General features: G+C 43.1%; 2 protein-coding genes across 9 annotated transcripts in view; one reads left to right on the top strand and one right to left on the bottom strand.

Moving 5' to 3' along the window:
• FIP1L1 (factor interacting with PAPOLA and CPSF1) overlaps positions 1-4661 on the top strand; it is a 62593-nt gene extending 57932 nt beyond the window's left edge. For 2 of the 4 annotated variants that reach the window (XM_077279768.1, XM_077279766.1), the window contains one exon: positions 4320-4661. In XM_077279768.1, the coding sequence (XP_077135883.1) occupies positions 4320-4461 (142 nt within the window). In that variant the 3' untranslated portion in view covers positions 4462-4661. Of the gene's footprint in view, positions 1-4316 lie in introns of all 4 variants that reach the window. The other 2 variants (XM_077279767.1, XM_077279765.1) reach the window with 1 other exon arrangement.
• Positions 4662-15035: 10374 nt separating this feature from the next.
• The window catches only part of LNX1 (ligand of numb-protein X 1), a 277040-nt gene continuing 271920 nt past the window's right edge, over positions 15036-20155 (bottom strand). For 3 of the 5 annotated variants that reach the window (XM_077279760.1, XM_077279761.1, XM_077279764.1), the window contains one exon: positions 15609-16604. In XM_077279760.1, coding sequence (XP_077135875.1) covers positions 16469-16604 — 136 coding nt within the window. In that variant the 3' untranslated portion in view covers positions 15609-16468. Of the gene's footprint in view, positions 16605-20155 lie in introns of all 5 variants that reach the window. The other 2 variants (XM_077279763.1, XM_077279762.1) reach the window with 2 other exon arrangements.

Raw genomic sequence — 20155 nt, 5'->3', positions numbered from 1 at the left:
CCAGGGTGAGGGGGGGACCCCAAAGTAAGTAAAAATCTTTTTTGTTTTACTATATGGCAATAGGTAGGTGTTTAAAAGCAGCATGTCTTAATTGTATAAACTATTAATAGCCTCCACATTTTGTTCATACTGCCCCTTTAATTCCACACTTCTAGCTTGGTTTCACTTTTGGTTTAGTTTCTTTTTCCATTCAGTTGACATGCCCAAACTTGTTGGATAGTCAGCAGTACTTGGCTGTAGTAACAATCAAACTTCATAAGTGATCTGTGTGAGCCATGGCAGGTCGTAAGAGAGACCCTATTTGGGTTCATTTTGTTGAGATGCCAGCAGCAGATCTTGGAAAGAAAGGTGCAAGAGCAAAGTGCAAATACTGTCAAAAGGATATCCAAGGACTTGTTTGCCGTTTGAAATCACATTATGAAAACTGCAACCAGAAGGGAAATGAAGATGTTGATAGTGAAGTGTTTCTTTGGTCATCTTCATCACCGCACTTCTCATGATGTTGCCTCATTCACGCCACCAGGCCTTGCATCTCTTTGTTGCATCGTTTGCATTTTGCACGCATACCTGCCTTACCGATAGGCGAAGGAGCTTCATTAAAATATTCCCAAACTGGGTCTCTTTTACGGCCTGCTGCCATTATAAGGAAAGAATGTAATAAACCTCAGATCGTACACACAAACAGATCCAGACTTGTCTGTCTGTGGCTATGCTGCAGTATTGTGCTCAAAGTTTCACTTTCATTTTTTTGTCTGCTTGCCCTTCCTCCTCAAAACACTTAGATTCACATTCTTCTTGTGTTGTGCAGATCTATTCCACTCCAAACAATCAGAAACATATTGTCTAACTTCTTGGACTTGGCACTGAAGGGGTTGATTCTGTATTCATAGGTTTGTAGAACAATAGGATTAAGGTCTTTTTCTCAACTCTGTTCATGTTGTAACATTTTTGCCATGAAGAAGAGGCTGGGACCTCTGCGGAGTCAAATTCAGTTTTGAGAACTGCGTAAGTAAAGCGAGCGTCTGTGATAATATAGGAGAGAAACTGCCCACTAATCCTACAGAAACCTCTGGAAGAGCATGGCATTGTGAATGTTACACATATACAGCCTTTATTCTACTGAGTTAAACAACTCAGCTTTATCTCATGATGGAAGAACCTTTGGATGGTAAAATATTTTCCTCAAAAAGCAGTTTATTGAAAAAAATCCGATTTAAATCAAAAAAATCCGATTTAAATAAAAAAAAATCCGATTTAAATAAAAAAAAATCCGATTTAAATCAAAAAAATCCGATTTAAATAAAAAAAAATCCGATTTAAATAAAAAAAAATCCGATTTTTTTGATTTTTTTTAAAAAACATTGATTTTTATCCACCCTGTGGCCCCATAAGATGCTCCATACAGATATTTGCTCCGTATAGTGCTGCACATGGCCCCATACAGATATTTGCCCCATATAATGCTGCACATGGCACCATAAGATGCTCCATACAGATAATTGCCCCATATAATGCTGCACATGGCCCCATAAGATGCTCCATACAGATATTTGCTCCGTATAGTGCTGCACATGGCCCCATACAGATATTTGCCCCATATAATGCTGCACATGGCCCCATAAGATGCTCCATACAGACATTTGCCCCATATGCTGTTGCTGCGATTTAAAAAAAAAATAAAATTACGTACTCACCTCTCAGGCCCCCGGCACTTGCTATATTCACCTGCTCCCCGTTCCATCGTTGGCGTCGCTGTGTCTTTCCCGTCCTGTGCACTGACGCTCAGGCAGAGGGCGGCGCGCGCACTAATCACGTCATCGCGCCCTCTGACCTGAGCATCACTGCAGAGGACGGGGAAGACGCAGCGGCGCCGACGGTGGAATCGGGAGCAGGTGAATATCGTGCACTGAGTTATACTCACCTGCTCCTGGCGCGGTCCCTGCTTCCCCAGCAGCTTCTTCCTGTAGTGAGCGGTCTGATGGTACCTCTCATTACAGTAATGAATATGCGGCTCTGCCCCTATGGGAGTGGCGTCGGGTCCATATTCATTACTGTAATGAGCGGTACCATGTGACCGCTCACTACAGGAAGAAGCGGCCAGGGACCTGCAGGGACCGGTCCAGGAGCAGGTGAGTATAATTACACAGCTCCGCTCCCCCTCCCCTGCCGACCCCTGGGAATGACTCGAGTGTAAGCCGAGAGGGTTACTTTCAGCCCAAAAAGTGGGCTGAAAATATCGGCTTATACTCTAGTATATACAGTATGTGACTAATTTCCAGCATTGAAATTGCACTTGCATTCTTTAAAATGGTTGACAGCCCTCCAAACAAAGTGTCGGGATGAATGTTGGCTGGTGTGGTTTCAGCGGACCCTGGTATTCATTATGTGTTGAGGCCAGTTTCTCATCACTATTTTGTTATCATGTCCAGAAGTTCACTCACATTGGTTTGCCTTTTTGTTCTATTAAGTAGAATTGTTTGATTCTTTGCAAATTAGAAGAACACTTCAATTTCTCCTTTTTTTTTTTTTTTTTTTTTTGTGCGTCCCGGTGCACAGGATACTCAGTAATGTCTCAGCGGGCGGTTATGTCTCTTTACAGTAAGTTTATTCCACCTGGTGTTTATGCGCAGAATGGTTTCAGTATGTTCCCAGTCAGCTTTTGATTAATGGCTTTGGTTCTTTCTAAAAGTTCTTGCTGGTATAATAAACATTAAAAATTGTACATTTATGAAACGCTACATGATTTGTTCCTTACAAAATGCCATTTTCTTTGATGGTTCCTGTTTGGTTGCTTGCTAAAATGATTGAAGTCAGTAAAAAATGTTCTTTTTTATTTTATACTGGTTTTCTTAGTCATTTTTGTTTTCTCATCCATTCTAGATAAAAACATATAAAGCACAAGGCTTAATTTTCAAACCTTAACATTTTTAGTTAATTACGTGGATGTGATTTTCCACACTTTGTATTCTACTAGTTGTGTATTCATAGAAAGCAAACATTTCCAAAAATGTCTGCCACTGTACTATTCATGAGTGGGGCTTGCCAATATCCATGAACATGTACGTGGCTGATTTCTTGCTTGCAGAAACCTGTCGAATGTGAAAATACCCTAAATGTGGCAGAACATATTCTCACATGACAGAGATGACCGATGCACCCAACCTTTACAGGAACGTACAAGCAGTCCGATCTGTGGACAGCATGGTATAGAGAAGAAGCCGAGCAGAGTTAGTTTTCTGGAAAATGTTAATATAACGGCTCATTTTGATTTCTGGTGACTTTTCTTGTACACAAAAAAAAAAAAAAGTCCGTGTTTCACCAGTATTTTTGATCAGAGTTTGTGTTGGGTGTACTATAAGTTTCATCAGGTTTTCTGGGATGAAAGAAGACTGAGGTTTCCAAAGCATATTTTAGATACACAGATGGCATCCGGGTGCTGTTCAGGTTTTCTGTTGTGTTTTTCTTTACAGACCCATAGACTTGCATTGGTGCGTTTGATCCAAAACTCTGATCAGTATCCGGCAAGTGCTTTCGTGATGACCACTTGGTCCAAGGAAAAAAATCTGATCTGCCCCATAGACTAAAGAAACAAACCACAGAATGCGCACTGATATAATTTATTCATTGGCATCCCTGCTGTTTGCTTGCATATTATAAGTCCAGTGGGCGGTACTAATTGGTGATTGACAGCTACCTCGGCATAGGACCGCTTTATGGACTTGTATATGTACAAAAACAAGGGATTTAAGTGAATGAAATGCAAATTTTAGTGAAACGTTTCCCAAAGTTGTGCATCAATCTAATCGGCTCCTTTTGCTATATAACATCGTGCCCACAGATCAGATACCATTTTCAACATGAGAGGTTCCCTTAAATGACTAAGGGGGGCCAAAGACATCTCTTATCCCAAAAGACAGCAATATTAAGGGTAGTGGCCTGGGCAGCTAAAGAGATCTGTTACAAGCTTCTAGCAATGCTGGATTCACAGTTGCACAGCTCAGTACAGCTGCATAATGCCCTCAATGCTCCTACTTCTAAAAAAAAAAAATGTGCTACACAGATGTGAGAATGAATCCCTCACGTGTGTGTTGTATCTGGGAGACATCATGGCAGCTAATCTCTACCCGCTAGATTAGAAGCCATTGAAAATGAGAGAGGAATATTATTTCCAGAATGGCGCTTTTCCTCTTGTGCGCTTATATTGCAGCCTATTGTGTAGTCACCAAAAATGACAAGTGCGCTTTCAGCTTGTTGTGCAGGTAACTACTGAGCCATGAAGCTTCTAACCACCGTGTACCTGTGTGCTTTTTTCCTAGCAGCAGCAGGCGCCGCCATGACAGTGAAGAAGGTGACAGTCATAGAAGACACAAACACAAAAAATCTAAACGGAGCAAAGAAGGTAAAGACACGGGGGGCGAACCTGCCCCAGAGCCAGAGAGCGTTGTGACAACTGCTGACTAAACCTGCGACACACCCAACCAGTGCAGAAACTACTATTCATTTTACCAGATTCACGGGACAGGATGCCGTTGTTAGAAATACAAGTATTTTCTACAGGGTATTAAAAATCTTAACATTTGTTTGTTGGCATGATGTTTATTCACAATTTTTTTTTTTGTATTTTTCTGGTTTCTGGGGAAAATAAATTGATTTTTTTTTCATGTTTTGTTGATTATTAGTTATGTGATTGTGTGTGTGTCTGCACTGATTAGCCACAACATCAAAGCCATTGACGAGAAAGTGAATAGTATTGGATATCGTGTGACAATCTCACAGGCAGCCATTGAGCAGTCAGTTCGCATAGTTAATGTGTTTCACAGCAGCAAGATATGAGCTACCATGACATACAACTGGGTCACCATATCTCCTGGTCTTGTGGGGTGTCACCGGTACCAAAAGTGCTTCAGAGAATGGCAACTGGTAATCCTGTGATGGCGACATGGACGCCGTAAGACCGGCATGTCATCTATTTATATATGAAGGAGTTATAAGGCCCTCGGCACTCTAAAATGTGCAGCAGAATTTTTATTTTTTCTCCAGCTCAGTGCTGTTGTTTGTTTGTAATGAAGCTATTAGCACCAGGAGCTCATCATTGCTATGACTAGCTGGTTGCATACCTCCTAGCAGGGCCGGCTCCAGGTTTTTGTGGGCCACGGGCAAAAGAGTCTCAGGGCCCACATACCACGATTCATGATGTACAAATACGGTGGAGAAATATAGATATACTACACAGGACCTAGCCTTCCCCCTCGTCCTTCACATAGGCAGATCTGCACACACAAAATACGCAGACATGCACACACACACACAATACGCAGACATGTACACATACACTACGCAGACATGTACACATACATACAGTACGCAGACATGCACAAACATACAATAAGCAGACATGCACACATATACAGTACTCAGACATGCGCACACACAAAGTACGCAGACATACAGTATGCAAACATGCACACAGTACGCAGACATGCACACACGCACAATACAGAGACATGCACAGCACACATACAGTAAAATACACAGATATACACACACAAAACGCAGATATGTACATACATATATTTGAAGACAAATACACAAAAATACATAAATATATACAGTCATACACACTGATATACACACAGATATGCACATCATACATGCATACACAGACAGACAAGCCTCACTCACCTCCCCCTGGCTTGTCGCTCATCAGGCTGCTCTGGCATGTGGCTATGGAGGGCGCGCTGCTTGATGGCCGTCAGACATGGCCGCACACAGTGCACTCTGCAGCTGTGTCTGCTACTAAATGATGCGGTCGGGCCGGCACTGTGCCTTTAACTTTGCTTGTGTGTCTGCCCGGCTGCGTCATTACTACAGCTGCAGAGTGCACTGTGCGCGACCATGTTTCTTTAAGTGACGGCTGAGCTCAAGTAGTGCCGAAGCTGCTGGGGAAGCAGCCAGGTCTCCCTGGTGTCCCGGCCACCAGTTGCCCCCCATTTGTTCAGGGCCCTGGCAGTTGCCCGGGTACGCCGGGTGCTGACGCCGGCCCTGCCTCCTAGTCTGACACGCCCCCTCTTGTGATGAGCAGCTCACTGTCTATAGACATTGTATATACAGAGCCTGGTGTGGGCGGGGACCGCTTCATCAGATGCATTGCTAACTCTGTGAGAAAGGCTGCACTAAGTGATACATCATTGGATTCAGGGTCTGTTTGCCCACTTCAGGTTGCTCTCAGACCAGTTTGCAAAACCTGCTGACAGATTTCTTTTAATTACTGCTGGGGCTGTGATTGAGCTCCACACTGAACCCCAGAAAGGTGCTTTGCAGAGCTCCATCTGAATGAGCATATGCACCTATGCCCCATTTATTCTTTACTTTTTCATCCTCGTCGGTCTCTTACAGAATGATTGCAAGCTCATCTTCCACCCCATTCACATGGGGCTCATCTCAGGGTAGTAAAGCTGAATGACTATTCGTTTTGTCTTTTGTTTCTGCAGATAAAACACATTTTCTATCTGTGCCATTACCTTTAATGTGCCTTCAGGGGGTTGACCTAACATGGACTACTGTGCCCCCCATAATTACCTTTTCCAATGTTCAAATGCAATGTTCTGACAAAATCGATGAAACTATTTTATTCCAGCTTTTCCAATTTGTTGCATACTGACAGGATATGTCATAAACGTCCCAGAAGGGAATAACCTTTTAGTTCAGTCTAAATTATTTTCTTAAAGGGAATCTGTCAGTACAAAATGACTGTTCAAACCAAGCACTTGGTGCATCTTTCCATCTGCTTGTTTTGCATCTCTCTCTGCCCTTGTCTTGGATCATGTAAAATCAGATCTGGGAAATCGAAGCAGATTAAATACCAGTAGATGAGATGGTGATCCGAATTAGTTGACCACACTTGTGCTTAGTTTTAATAGTCATTTGTGCTGACAGTCTCCCTTTAAAGGGAACCTATCAATAATGCTATATACATGTAAATATGGGGTTCATCTGTAGGTACATAGAAGAACAATCCTACCCGCTGCCTTACTGAAAGCTCAACTACCCGGAGAAAATAAATGTATTTCTTCCCGAGAGTCGCCGGCTTTGTCATGGAGGCGTTCATGGATCGGTTAGGTTTACCGCTCAGTATACTGTGGATGTAAATACACATTGGCACTTTTGATTGACAGCTGGCTCTGCAGCACATCTGCGATCTGTCAATCAAAGCATCGGAGCGTGCTTACAGCCACAATATAGTGAACGGTGAGCCGCTCCCGGGAGGGAATAAAGCTTCACTTCTCCCAGTACTCGCGGTTGGGCAGCATTGTAACGCCATATACGTGCAGAGTAACCCGAGATCTGTGAAGACCGTTTCCCAAGATGACGGGTTCACTTTTTGAGCACTAGTGTCCATTCTGGGAGTCTCCTGCTGTTTCTTACCGGTCAGGAAATTGAAGTTTTCCAATAGCCGCTCACACCCGGGTTGAACATCACTGCTTGAGAGAGACCCGACGAACAAAAACGGACTCAAAGGTTGTAGAATATAAATGAAATCGACTTTTATTGACAGCAAATATAATCTGTATTCACTTTTACACATTTTAAGAAACAATACTTTTACAAAAAAATAATTTCATTGACACATGAGAAAAAATATTCAACAGTTACATTTGTAGAAACCCATTATCTAGATTAGAAAAATAGTTTAAATGGTTTGACATGCAAGTACCAGTCAAAAAAGATCACTTTTTATTCATTTACACTTCACAAATACAAAACGGTTCATCTGTAAATAGTAATGTAAGAGACTGACCCTTAGAAATACGACAGCAAAGACAGAAGAGTTAGAAAGGAGACAGGGAGGAGTTTCCTTTGAGATCTGTATTGAAAATACTATTGTCAGGCACATCTTGTGATACTCGGACGTCTAGAGAAGTCGTCCTATGTGGATTATGGCCGTGAGCCACGATGGGTGTCGTTAGGAAGTCTGGCTCACTCGCTATTGTTGCATGATGTTGTTTGTGGATGTTCATGTGAACCAGCCCTGTGGTCCAGACAGACACATTTGTAACTACAATTGTAATAACACAAGTGAAACAAGGCTATGTTCACACTGGAGATTCTAGGGGTTTGGTTTTTTTTGTGAAAGGCGATTTCTAACTTGGCAACTGTTTTTGTTTGTTTTTAATCGTTCTATTGTATTAGTACCGCCTGCTTGTTTTCCATTTATCCCCGCTGTCAATCAAAGCAGATCGGGGTGGAAATCGAGGGAAAACAAGTGAAGGTGTATATAAATGATTGGCCCCGCCATGGAGCGCCTGTGCTTTGTGTGAACAGTCATTCTGTGCTGACAGACCCTTTAAAATGTAGAGCCTTTGCAGAATGATTTGGATCTATGGTATTGGCCATCGTGATGTGTTGGCAGGATCATCATGTGTAACGCTATAGAAGATCCCCAAAACATTACCTGTCTAAGGACCAAAGGTGAAGAATATCACCCGAGCATTCATTCAGTGTAACAAATCCCGAAAGAAGAATACACACACTTCGGGATCACCATATAAAAAAATATAGTCTGTATTACAGACAGCAAAAAATAGAGAACAGATTATAGATAGTGATGAGCGAATATACTCGTTACTCGAGATTTCTCGAGCACGCTCGGGGGTCCTCCGAGTATTTTTTAGTGCTCGGAGTTTGTTTTTCTTGCTGCAGTTGAATGATTTACAGCTATTAGCCAGCTTGTGGGGATTCCGAAGCAACCAGGCAACCCCCACATGTACTTATGCTGGCTATAAGATGTAAATCATTCAGCTGCGGCAAGAAAAACTAAATCTCCGAGCACTAACAAATACTCGGAGGACCCCCGAGCGTACTCAGGAAATCTCAAGTAACGAGTGTATTCACTCATCACTAATTATAGACCAATGTCATATGTGGATTAATAATTGTCCAGTACAATTCCATGGATGTGACCACTGCCAAATACAACATTATACTGTGCAATTATTAGTCCAGTTCTTTTCAGATATCACATTGGTCTATAATGTGTTCTCTTTTTGCTGTGCATGTTTATTGTATGAAGCACTGTGAATTCATATCAGGCAGATGTTAGGCGCTGGTCTTATTATGGACACGCCTTGTTAGTTTATTCACAATCCAGTGTTTTTATTTACATGTTCTTATGTGTGTTCCTTGCTCCTCTTTTTTTGCGGTTCGTAATAAAGATAATACTTTTTACATGGTGATCCCAAAGCATTTGCACTCTTCTTTCCTGCTTTGTTTGCTTACTGTTACCCCAGTTGCTAGATTTGTTTTGTTCACTTTTGTTGTAATACATCCATAAGTTAGCGTCAACAGCGTGATGTTATGAGTTACTGTTAGGCAATCTCTGCATGTGTTGTGGCTGTCAAATAGCTGCGAGACATGCAGCCGTGGGGACTCGTACATATTTTTCGAGAATGTAGAAGACACTCATTAGCACCCGAGCATTCTAGGAGAACACCTTATCCGAGCACGTTCACTCATCACTATTACGTAGCAGTTGGTTTTAAATGCAAACTGAGGTTTGCTCACCCTCCCTGGGTCCATCGCTGAGTCTCAGCTTCTGGTGTCTGATATTGTCTGCAGTGGTGATATTACGTTGACAGCCCTGCAGCCAATTACTTAGCTGAATGTCTTGTGCCATCTACTCGGGAAGATCCGCTGACCTCACTGATTTGCTGCAGCACTGTTAATGCGACATCACACTACAGACTAACAGAGACACGGAGCATCTGCAGAGACTTATTGCTGGATCTGGGGATGATGAGAAAAGTGTGTGTATATATATATATATATATTTATTTATTTTTTGCAAATTGCACCTAAGGACAGGATTTTTCTGAAACTGGAGAACCCTTTAAAGGGAATCAGTCTGCAGGTTTTTGCTGTATAAGCCGCATGAGGAAGGGGTTAACACGCAGATTTCAGCAATGCCTCTCTTCAAGCTCTGTGGTTTAGTTTGCCTGCAATGATTGTTTTAGCACCAGGAGTTTTCATTGCTGGGACAGGACAATGTGTGCATGCTAGTCTGACACGCCTCCTCCTGTGATGACAGCTCACTGTCTATGGACATTGTATATACAGAGCCTGGTGTGGGCGGGGTTAGCTTTCTCAGCTCTGCTTCATTGCTAAATCTAAAAACTGACTGAGAATGGCTGCACCCAGTAAACTAAGTGATACACCATTGGATTCAGCTTCTCTTTGCCTACATCATGCTGCTCTCAGATGAGATAGCGAAAACCTGCTGACGGATTCCATTTAAGGTTATTAGACCTAGGGTTGTGCTGAAATGTAGCCATATTCTTGCCATCCAGATAACTACGGTAGAAACTGCCTCCTGGAAATATAATAGAAGCCAAGGTTGAGAATGCTTTACCAATAAGGTAGCAGTGTACAGACGCTAGCAGAGTCAGTATAGCGGCTAATCCAGGGCTGCTTTTTTGCCTTTTCATACTTTCATCATGAAGACATTTACACAGGATTCTCTGCGGAGTCCTGGGTTGCTAAATCTGATGTTTTTTACAGGACACGCACAGACTTATTTTCATAAATACCTTTCTGTATTTGGATTTTAGTATAAAGTATTTATATCAAACGTTATTCCAGTGCTAAACACAAGCATCGCAGGTTTATGAGAAGGATGGCGCAGCGTCATGGCAGACGAGTACGATACGGATGGGGCACAGCCGGGTTTGGGAAAGTAGTGCCATAATTCGTCCTAATTTCCAAGTGGGAATGTTGGCAGCGATATAAAACTAACACGAACCCCGTCGCTGAAAAACTCACTAAAAGTCAATATTTTCCTTCTGGAAGCAGCACATGGAGTAATGTGTTATAGCAGCAGTCCAATGTTTACTGGAGGCTGAACTGTATTTTGTGTCTTTGGTGTTACTGTTGAATAGGCGCTTATTATTATTATTATGACAAATAATCATTATTTAGGTTCATTTTCACTCCTCACCCATCCCAACTAGTTATGAAACCAGGATTGCTTTGTGTCACTATATTAGGAGAGCCACAAGTTATTTTTCGGTCAGTGGCGTTGTATGAGAGCTTGTTTTTTTGCGGAATGAGCATTCGTTTTTATTACCACCATGTTGGGATAGACACAACTTTCTGACCGCTTTCCTAAAAACAGCAATTCTGCCGTTTTGGATATATTTTATTTTAGCTTTCACCCTATGGGATAAATGATATTTTATTAGTTTGGACAATTACGCACAATGTGATGCCAAATATGTCATTTTATTTTTCTTCTTGGACGAAGTTCTGTAATTTAAACTGTGATATATATTTTTAAATATTTTTAACTTTTCTTGTATTTCTATTCGTCCTCTAGAGGACTTCAACCTGTGATTACATGGTCGCTTATACAATTACCTGTAAATCTGTGGTTTGCAGTCTAATCTTGGCAATCTTGTATAAAGCCTAATCTTCAGATGTGTTTAAAGGGACTCTGTCAGCACAGAATGACTGTTCAAACCAAGCACAGGCGCTCGGTGCACCATTGCGGGGCCAAGCATTTATATACACCTTCCCTCCTTATTTTCACTCTATCTCCTCCCTCTTCTTTGATTGACAGCTCTGACGTCATAGTGCAGAGAAGGGTGAAGATAGATGGAAACCAAACAGGAGGGAATGTGTATATACATTCCTAAACCAAAAATCTGCAAAAACCCTAGTCAATGCCCTCATCATCTCTCGCCTTGACTACTGCAACCTCCTGCTCTGTGGCCTCCCCTCTGACACACCTTCAATCTATTCTAAACTCTGCTGCCCGACTAATCCACCTGTCCCCCCGCTATTCCCCGGCCTCTCCCCTCTGTCAATCCCTTCACCGGCTCCCCAATGCCCAGAGACTCCAGTACAAAACCCTAACCATGACATACGAAGCCATCCACAACCTGTGTCCTCCATACATCTGTGACCTCGTCTCCCGGTACTTACCTACACGCAACCTCCGATCCTCACAAGATCTCCTTCTCTACTCTCCTCTTATCTCCTCTTCCCACAATCGCATACAAGATTTCTCTCGCGTATCACCCCTACTCTGGAACCCTCTACCACAACACATCAGACTCTCGCCTACCATCGAAACCTTCAAAAAGAACCGGAAGACTCACCTCTTCCTCAAGCCTACAACCTGCAGTAACCACCGATCCACTGCACGACCAGCTCTATCCTCACCCACTGTATTCTCACCCATCCCTTGTAGATTGTGAGCCTTCGTGGGCAGGGTCCTCTCTCCTCCTGTACCAGTTGTGACTTGTATTGTTTAAGAATATTGTACTTGTTTTTATTATGTATACCCCTCCTCACATGTAAAGCGCCATGGAATAAATGGCGCTATAATAATACATGACTGGCCCCACCATGGTGCACAGAGCGCCTGTACTTGAGCAGTCATTCCTTTAAACATGACAGACAAGAGGGCCCTCAGTCGGCTCCTAGCTGCCATGATAACGCCATCAGCACCTCATGATCCCTTTCAACTCTTCACAATTAGCTGCAGTAGCATTGACCTACACTCAGATGCCGGCTGTATAACACAGCCAACACCAACAGTGTATGGAAGATGTCCCAAGGAGTTAAATAGATCTCTTGCACCTGATGAAACTGGTGTACTTGCTTTGAAAATCTATGCCCGCATAACTATATACAACTTTTGGAATTTTTTTAATCATTATTTTAGTTTAGACTTCTGCTCTATAAGTCCCATATCTGACCCTAACTATGTGTCACTGTGTTGTGTATTGTGTTTAGAGTTACAAAATACATTTTTAATGCCGTACTCTGCAGATTCACCTACGTAGACCTAATAGTCTAATTGAAGCACAACCTGATCACTGCTAATCACTACCATACTGGTCTATGCTATCACTATGAATCGCCTCATACACTGCCATCTATAGTTATATTACTATCACCTATTCCTCACACTGTACATTTACTCTCTATTTGGCTTTATGGCAGCAGTCACCATATAAAGCATCAAGGACAGTAACATGTATAGCTGTACTGTGACACCAATTCAATGAATATTGTACTAAAAACATCACAAAAATGTTGTTTTTTAATATATTACTAGATCATACATGTTAGACAGCGCCCGATACCTACAAACTGCGGGCAACAATCTGGACCTGATCTTTCACTGGAGAGTAGCGAGATCCCACTCATTCGGGCGAATGCGTCCACTTACATATTGGCAGTAATTCGTCTAGATTGTCCTACAGGCCGCACAGTGTCAGAGGTGTGTAGAGGTGACATGTTCTCCTCCTGTCTGTGGTCATTGACTTTCTACAACAGCACAAAATGGTAAATAAAAAAAACTTCTGCACAAAAGTGAAAGCTCGGAGCAGAGCTGAAATCTGCAGCGGGCGCAGTATTAGGCGGAATTTCACCCTATTCAATGCTTAGTACATGGAGCAGGGAGAAATCCACAGCGAAATACGCATGCGTTATTGCAGATTTATTGCGTGTCTGTAATCAAATCCGCAGAGGAGATTTTCCACAAGAGATCAATAATGATAAAGTGCAGAACTGATAAAAAAGCTCTTAAAAGCTGGTCGGGTGTGTTTGGTGGGTTAACCCCTTTCATCTCGGCTGCCAGGGTGTATACTATGATATTCTTATATGGATTGAGTCATTACTTAAAGACATTTTCCCCGTGGCACGTCATTCTTATTTCATTGTGCATATGTCATTATGAATGGATTACATTTTATTCTTTCTACTGCACTTGGATTATTACTTCCAGGGGTTATTTTCCTTTTGGTTCACCCACCAATAGTCCATTGTGTCTCCTGTGTTGGGAAAATTACCATTATTAACTTTTCTTTTTTTTGCAATAAGTTATTATTTTAATTAATTTTTTTTATATATAGCATCATTTTCTTCTAATATTAGACAGATCGCTCTTTTTCAGTTCATTCTCTTGTCTTTATTAAACCCAATTTGGAAGAGAAGAACCTTTTGAGATCATGTTCTCCTTCCTTGCCCTGGGATCTGTTTCCACTTCCGCCTTCTTAGATACCCAGTGTATATGGAAAGTGTTCCCTCCTCTGTGGAAAGTTACGGGATCTGTCGCAAGGACGGAGGGCCATGTCTGTGCAAGATGTCGGTGCAGGTTCCTCAGCGTTAGGCTAGCTTGCTTTTCAGTGACTGCCTCTATATATTTATCACAGGGGGTCAGCAATGTAAGGCACGCTAGCTGTTGTGAAACTACAACTCCCAGCATGCCACGCAGACTATAAGAAGGGATCCATGTCATCCACTTGTCACTTTGCGCTGTTTTTAGACAGAATTCTGCCTAAACAATGCCATAATGTGAGATGCAGCACACACAGTATACTATAATTCTGCAGTGGGTTTTGCTCTTCATGTAGGTTTGTTGTATGTAATTATTGTTCATTACTTTGGTCACTGTAATTATCCCACAAAAAAGTCTAAAAATAAAGGAAAACAAACGTCTGCTGGTGTCCTCCATATGTAACCGTATTCGTTCTGGGAATGATGGGCTGTAAGAAAATATCCGCAGAACATACAATCCCCATCGCCCGGGATGGTTAGTCATAGTCAGCTTTTGGTCCGATATAAATCCCTGAAAGTTAGTGATTTTACCAAGGAATGTCTCATATTTCTTAGTCTTGTGATACTGAATGGAGATGATAGGCAGCACCGGTAGTGTTATATTCTGAAGGGTCACAATGGCAGGACCTTGCTGTAAGCTGTAAAGTGCAATGTTGTCCTGGATTTTCAGTAATGTAAGTCTCCGACTGTGATACCGAAGTGTTTGGAGCCATTTATAATGCAGGAGTACATGAGGGTGATGGAGCGGCCGTATTACCGCGTTCTGCTGAGCTGGGATCAGATGACACGTATTATGATGTGGATACACATATAAGAAGATGATCAATGTTTCATTTAGAACTTAGTGGAGATATTTCAATAACGACAGGTCAGGATACCACTGCCATATATAAACTAATTTTTATAATTTTTTTAATCATTATAGTTCACATGTACCCCAGTAGGGATAATAATTACTTAAGAGATTGCATAACTATGAGGTTCTTCTAATCTACACAGCAACCATTTAAAGAAAGATAGTCGTTTTGATTTTCCTTCATAGTGGAAGGTTAGATTTTTACAATATCTAGAATTCAAAATCCTGAGCAAACCCTTTTATGGCAAATGATAGAATCCACAATTGTAAAAAATGTTGGATTTTTGTGACATAGTTAATAAAATTATGGCTCATTTGTTTAAAACAAAACAAAAGCAACTAAATTACATATCATTTCTAATATTGATAAGCTCCCAAAATGTGTAACTGTACCATGCACCGACGCAAATGAGAGCTGGACCGGCACATCCAATAATAAAAAAAATCTTCAAGCTTTATTCCAAATACATATCTTTAGAAATCCATAAAAGGATGATTTTTGGTGCAGGAACCGCTCTGACGCGTTTCTGCCGCCTACTGTGCCCTTAGCCATAGATGCTCTAAGACTAAGCTTGAATATTTTTTATTATTGGATGTGCCGGTCCACCTCTTTTTTGCTTTTGATCTTTTTGGTCGGTCAGCAGGATTGGTATGGCACTCCAGAAAATAAAGACAGGTGTTTCCTAAAATGTGAGTACGATGGAGATTTTTCTCTTCCGTTTTTATGATGTACTGTGTACTGCTTCATCATATATAAGGTCCAAACACTAGAGCGATGTATCACCCAGAGCTGAGAAAGTCGAATACACTGTTACAGTGCACCTATAAAGCTGAGCTACTTGGGAAACATCACCATCTTCATTAACATTTTCTTTCAACATGGCATCTACCACTTAATGCGTGTTCAACTTTGGCCCAAATTGGTTAGATCTGATGATTTGGCAAATAAACAGAAGGGTATAACACAGAGGCCACAAACAGGTCAACGCGGTCATTAGTTTTGGTTTTGACATGGCGGCTGATCGGTTTTGTAACAATTACTTTGGAAGCAGAAGGAAACTGAACTTTGCGTTACCTTCCGGATACAAGACGTCAATGGCGAATACAGTATAACAAATGCATGACGGATCTAGTAAGACTGAATGTATGTCCTCGATGTGTGGTCACATCGGCAGTGGGGAAAGAATGATGTATACAGTATGTTAATGTAACACACAGATACCGGGAGTAACACACAGATAACATCTGTCACATAACTGACAACAAACATCTACACAGTTATATTCCTCTTCAGGAAGGTGTGAAAGTGCTTGATCTCTGGAGTTTTAAGAACACGTTTTTTTTTTGTTGCATGCATGAAAAACATCTGTGGTCATTTACACCCAAAACTGACAAACAAGTGTTTAGAAAAATCTAATAATACCGGTAATAAGAACACGTGAGAAGCAGAACGTCATGTGGAATGTGAGAAACGTGACAGTGACGCACTGTCTACAAGAAGGACCCCGGCCAGGACACAATGGTCAGTACCACTCTTCCCTTCAGTTCCTTTAGCATCCTTACTAGAAGGTTGTAGGGTATCCCAGACGTGCATCTGCCATTTACAGCCAAGAGAATATCACCGCACCTGCAGAAAGACATAACACAAAGAGGTTATTCAAGTCCCGGATTTTCTGAGACTTTACTATGTAAGATCCACCTTCTGTCCACCCCACAATCTGATCATCGGACAAAGAAACTGCAAAATGTATGGAGCAAAGCCTGGCAAGCAATCACTAGCCAAGACCCTGCAAAGGGGCCGTGAATCTGCCCACCACTGACCTGACATCGGGGAAGGACATCAGTATTAAAGTCAATGAAAATCCCGCAAAACCCAAATTGACTTTGAATGCCATGCATCGTTTGCCAATAAGTGATTCATGACCATTAATATTACGAACATCTAGTGCCATAACTTTAGGCAGAACGCTCCATTTCTCTAAGAACAGGATGATATATTCTTCTTTGTTATGGAAATTTTATAATTGTTATCAAATGCTTCTAATTAATATTAAGCTGAGTTACTTTTTGATACAAATGATAATTTCAGTCTTGATTCTTGTAACCAGAAAACTAGTGTAATGTATTATAAGTGAGTCCCAGTAAAGTTTGCAGGTTTTCTCCCTCCTACACCGTATACTGGGAAAGGATGCAGAGTGGACACATTGTCCATTCCATGTAAGACTAGGATTGTAGGACTGACACGGTGCCGCCTAGAAGTAACGCTAAGATTGCAATCATAATGAAATTAGTGTTTCCCTAGGGGGGGAAAAGGTAAGTGCGACCATGTATCTAGTGCATCATTTACGACATATTGGATTTTCTGTGAAGACTGCAAAGTCACTTGTGATTCTGTCTCCCAATTAGAAACATCAAAGTTATAAAGTATTTGCAATTTACAGAGAACGCGTGGCTTCATGTAGTCCTTGATGTTTCCTGCTAAATTGTTTCTACTAATTTGCAAATACTGAAAAGACACCTTAAAATGTCCTAATAGTCCCCCAAAAGGTAAAAACCACATTCATTATATATGGAAGATAAGAAGATGGAACTATCATTATCTGCGCTCCCTTATTTCCCATCCCTCCTATAGCTCTCGGATTGACGACTTACATATTTTCTACTGACACCATGATACCTACAATTCCTTGCTCCTTCTTTTCTATTTCTTGACTTTCTATGCACATACCTTATTAAAGGGAATCTGTCAGCAGGATTTGATTTCTCACCCCAAACTATATATGCATGGTCGGCGTCACCATCCGATGCACCCAGGCAAGTGTCGGGGCAAAGGGGGGCCTGCTCGCCAAGCACCAAGCCAGAATCCATTTTCCAGTCCAGTGTCGGGCTGTGCCAAGGGGCAGAGTGCTCGGGCCACAACCCCACCAGCTGTTTCTTCTTCGGCACTCCTTGATGGCGGTGACTTTAACAGACATGGCTGTGCACAGTGTGGCTGTGTCTTAAAGTAATGATGCTGCTGGGCTGACACACAAGCAAAGTAAGGTGTAGTACCGGCCCGGCTGCGTCACTACCAGCAGACATGGCTGCCCAGTGCATTGAGCACGGCCGTGGCTGTGAAAGTAGTAGTAGTAGGAGACGGCACTCCTGGCAGCAGGTGCACAAGCAGGAGCCCAATCCGTAGTATAATATCTATGAAGAACTTGGCACTCAATAGATGTAGAAAGTTACTTCCATAGATGCCATACCATTAGTGGTATTCCTATTTTCCAGACGCACAGTATCCTGTATTGTTTCAGCACTGAGTCCTATATTATTCTATAGCAATCCATATATCTGAAGACGGTCTAACTGGGGATTGCAAATCCTCTTTTCTACATCAATTGAGTGCCAAGTTCTTCATAGACATGTCTGTGAAAGTGACGGCCATTAAGCGGCGCTCCCTGCACAGCCACATGCCAGAGGAGGGGAGCGAGGCTTGTTGCCTGCTTCCCCATATTAAAATATTTCTAATGTGCCTGTGTGTGGATGTATGATGTGTATATCTATGTATGCCAGTGTGTATGACTGTGTATATATTTATGTCTGTTTATATGTATTTTTGTGAATTTGTCTTCAGATATGTATATGTATGTATGCCTATATATGTATATATCTGTACGTTTGTGTATACCCAGGGGCGGATTATAATGGGGTCAATCTGGGCGGTAGCCCAGTGGTGTGGGGGGGGCCCTGGGCTACCGCTCAGATTGCCTACCGCCATCAGGGCATTACTGCCCTGACTGGCGTATGGGCCTGGTGGGCAGAGGGGGTACGCATCGGGCCCCGTCTCATCTGCTCACCGGGCCCCTACCGGCGCTGCGGCAGTAAAACGCAAATGATGTGCGGGCGCGCGCCCGCACATCAATAATTAACAGCCGCCAGCCAATCGGAAGCTGGCAGCTGACATCAGCTGCAGTGTGCACATCGCCGGCGTCTGATGTCATTGTCAGTCGCCGGCGAGTGCGCGCTGCTGGAGGGAGCTTCGCCGCTGGAGCGCAGGTCAGGTGAGGAGAACTTTTTTTATTGCGAACGGCAATCCGGGGGGCCCGTGCCAGTATGCTGGAGACACTGGGGGCAATATGCTGGAGACACTGGGGGCAATATGCTGGACACACTGGGGCAATATGCTGGACACATTGGGGCAGATTGCTGGACACACTGGGGGCAATATGCTGGACAAACTGGGGGCAATATGCTGGACACACTGGGGGCAATATGCTGGACACACTGGGGGCAATATGTTGGACACACTGGGGGCAGGATGCTGGAGACACTGGGGCAGATTGCTGGACACATTGGGGGCAATATGCTGGACACACTGGGGGCAATATGCTGGACACACTGGGGCAGATTGCTGGACACACTGGGGGCAATATGCTGGACACACTGGGGGCAATATGCTGGACACACTGGGGGCAATATGCTGGACACACTGGGGGCAATATGCTGGACACACTGGGGGCAATATGTTGGACACACTGGGGGCAGGATGCTGGACACACTGGGGCAATATGCTTGGCACACTGGGGGCAATATGCTGGACACACTGGGGGCAATATGCTGGACACACTGGGGGCAAAATGCTGGACACACTGGGGCAATATGCTGGACACACTGGGGCAGATTGCTGGACACACTGGGGGCAATATGCTGGACACAATGGGGGCAATATGCTGGACACACTGGGGCAGATTGCTGGACACACTGGGGGCAGGATGCAGGACACATTGGGGGCAGAGATACTGGACACTGGGGGCAGAGATGCTGGACACTGGGGGCAGAGATGCTGGACATGGGGGGCAGAGATGCTGGACACACTGGGGGCAGGATGCTGGACACTGGGGGCAGAGATGCTGGACACTGGGGGCAGAGATGCTGGACACTGGGGGCAGAGATGCTGGACACTGGGGGCAGAGATGCTTGACTCACTGGGGGCAGTGTTGTGAACTCTGTTCTCGAGCTCCCTCCTGTGGTCAGGAATGGTATTTCTGTGAGTTCTGTCCGTGGGTTCCCTCTGATGGCTGAAAGTGGAGCTGCTGGTCTGGAGGTGGCTTCCTCAGCTGCATCGTTTAAGACTGGGCTGGTTCCTCTATTTAACTCTGCTCAGATCGTTACCTGATGCCAGTTGTCAATGTATCT

The sequence above is a fragment of the Ranitomeya variabilis genome, chromosome 1 (assembly GCF_051348905.1).
Source record: "Ranitomeya variabilis isolate aRanVar5 chromosome 1, aRanVar5.hap1, whole genome shotgun sequence".
NCBI classification, from domain to species: Eukaryota; Metazoa; Chordata; class Amphibia; order Anura; family Dendrobatidae; genus Ranitomeya; species Ranitomeya variabilis.
This window is presented reverse-complemented; position numbering and strand designations above follow the sequence as displayed.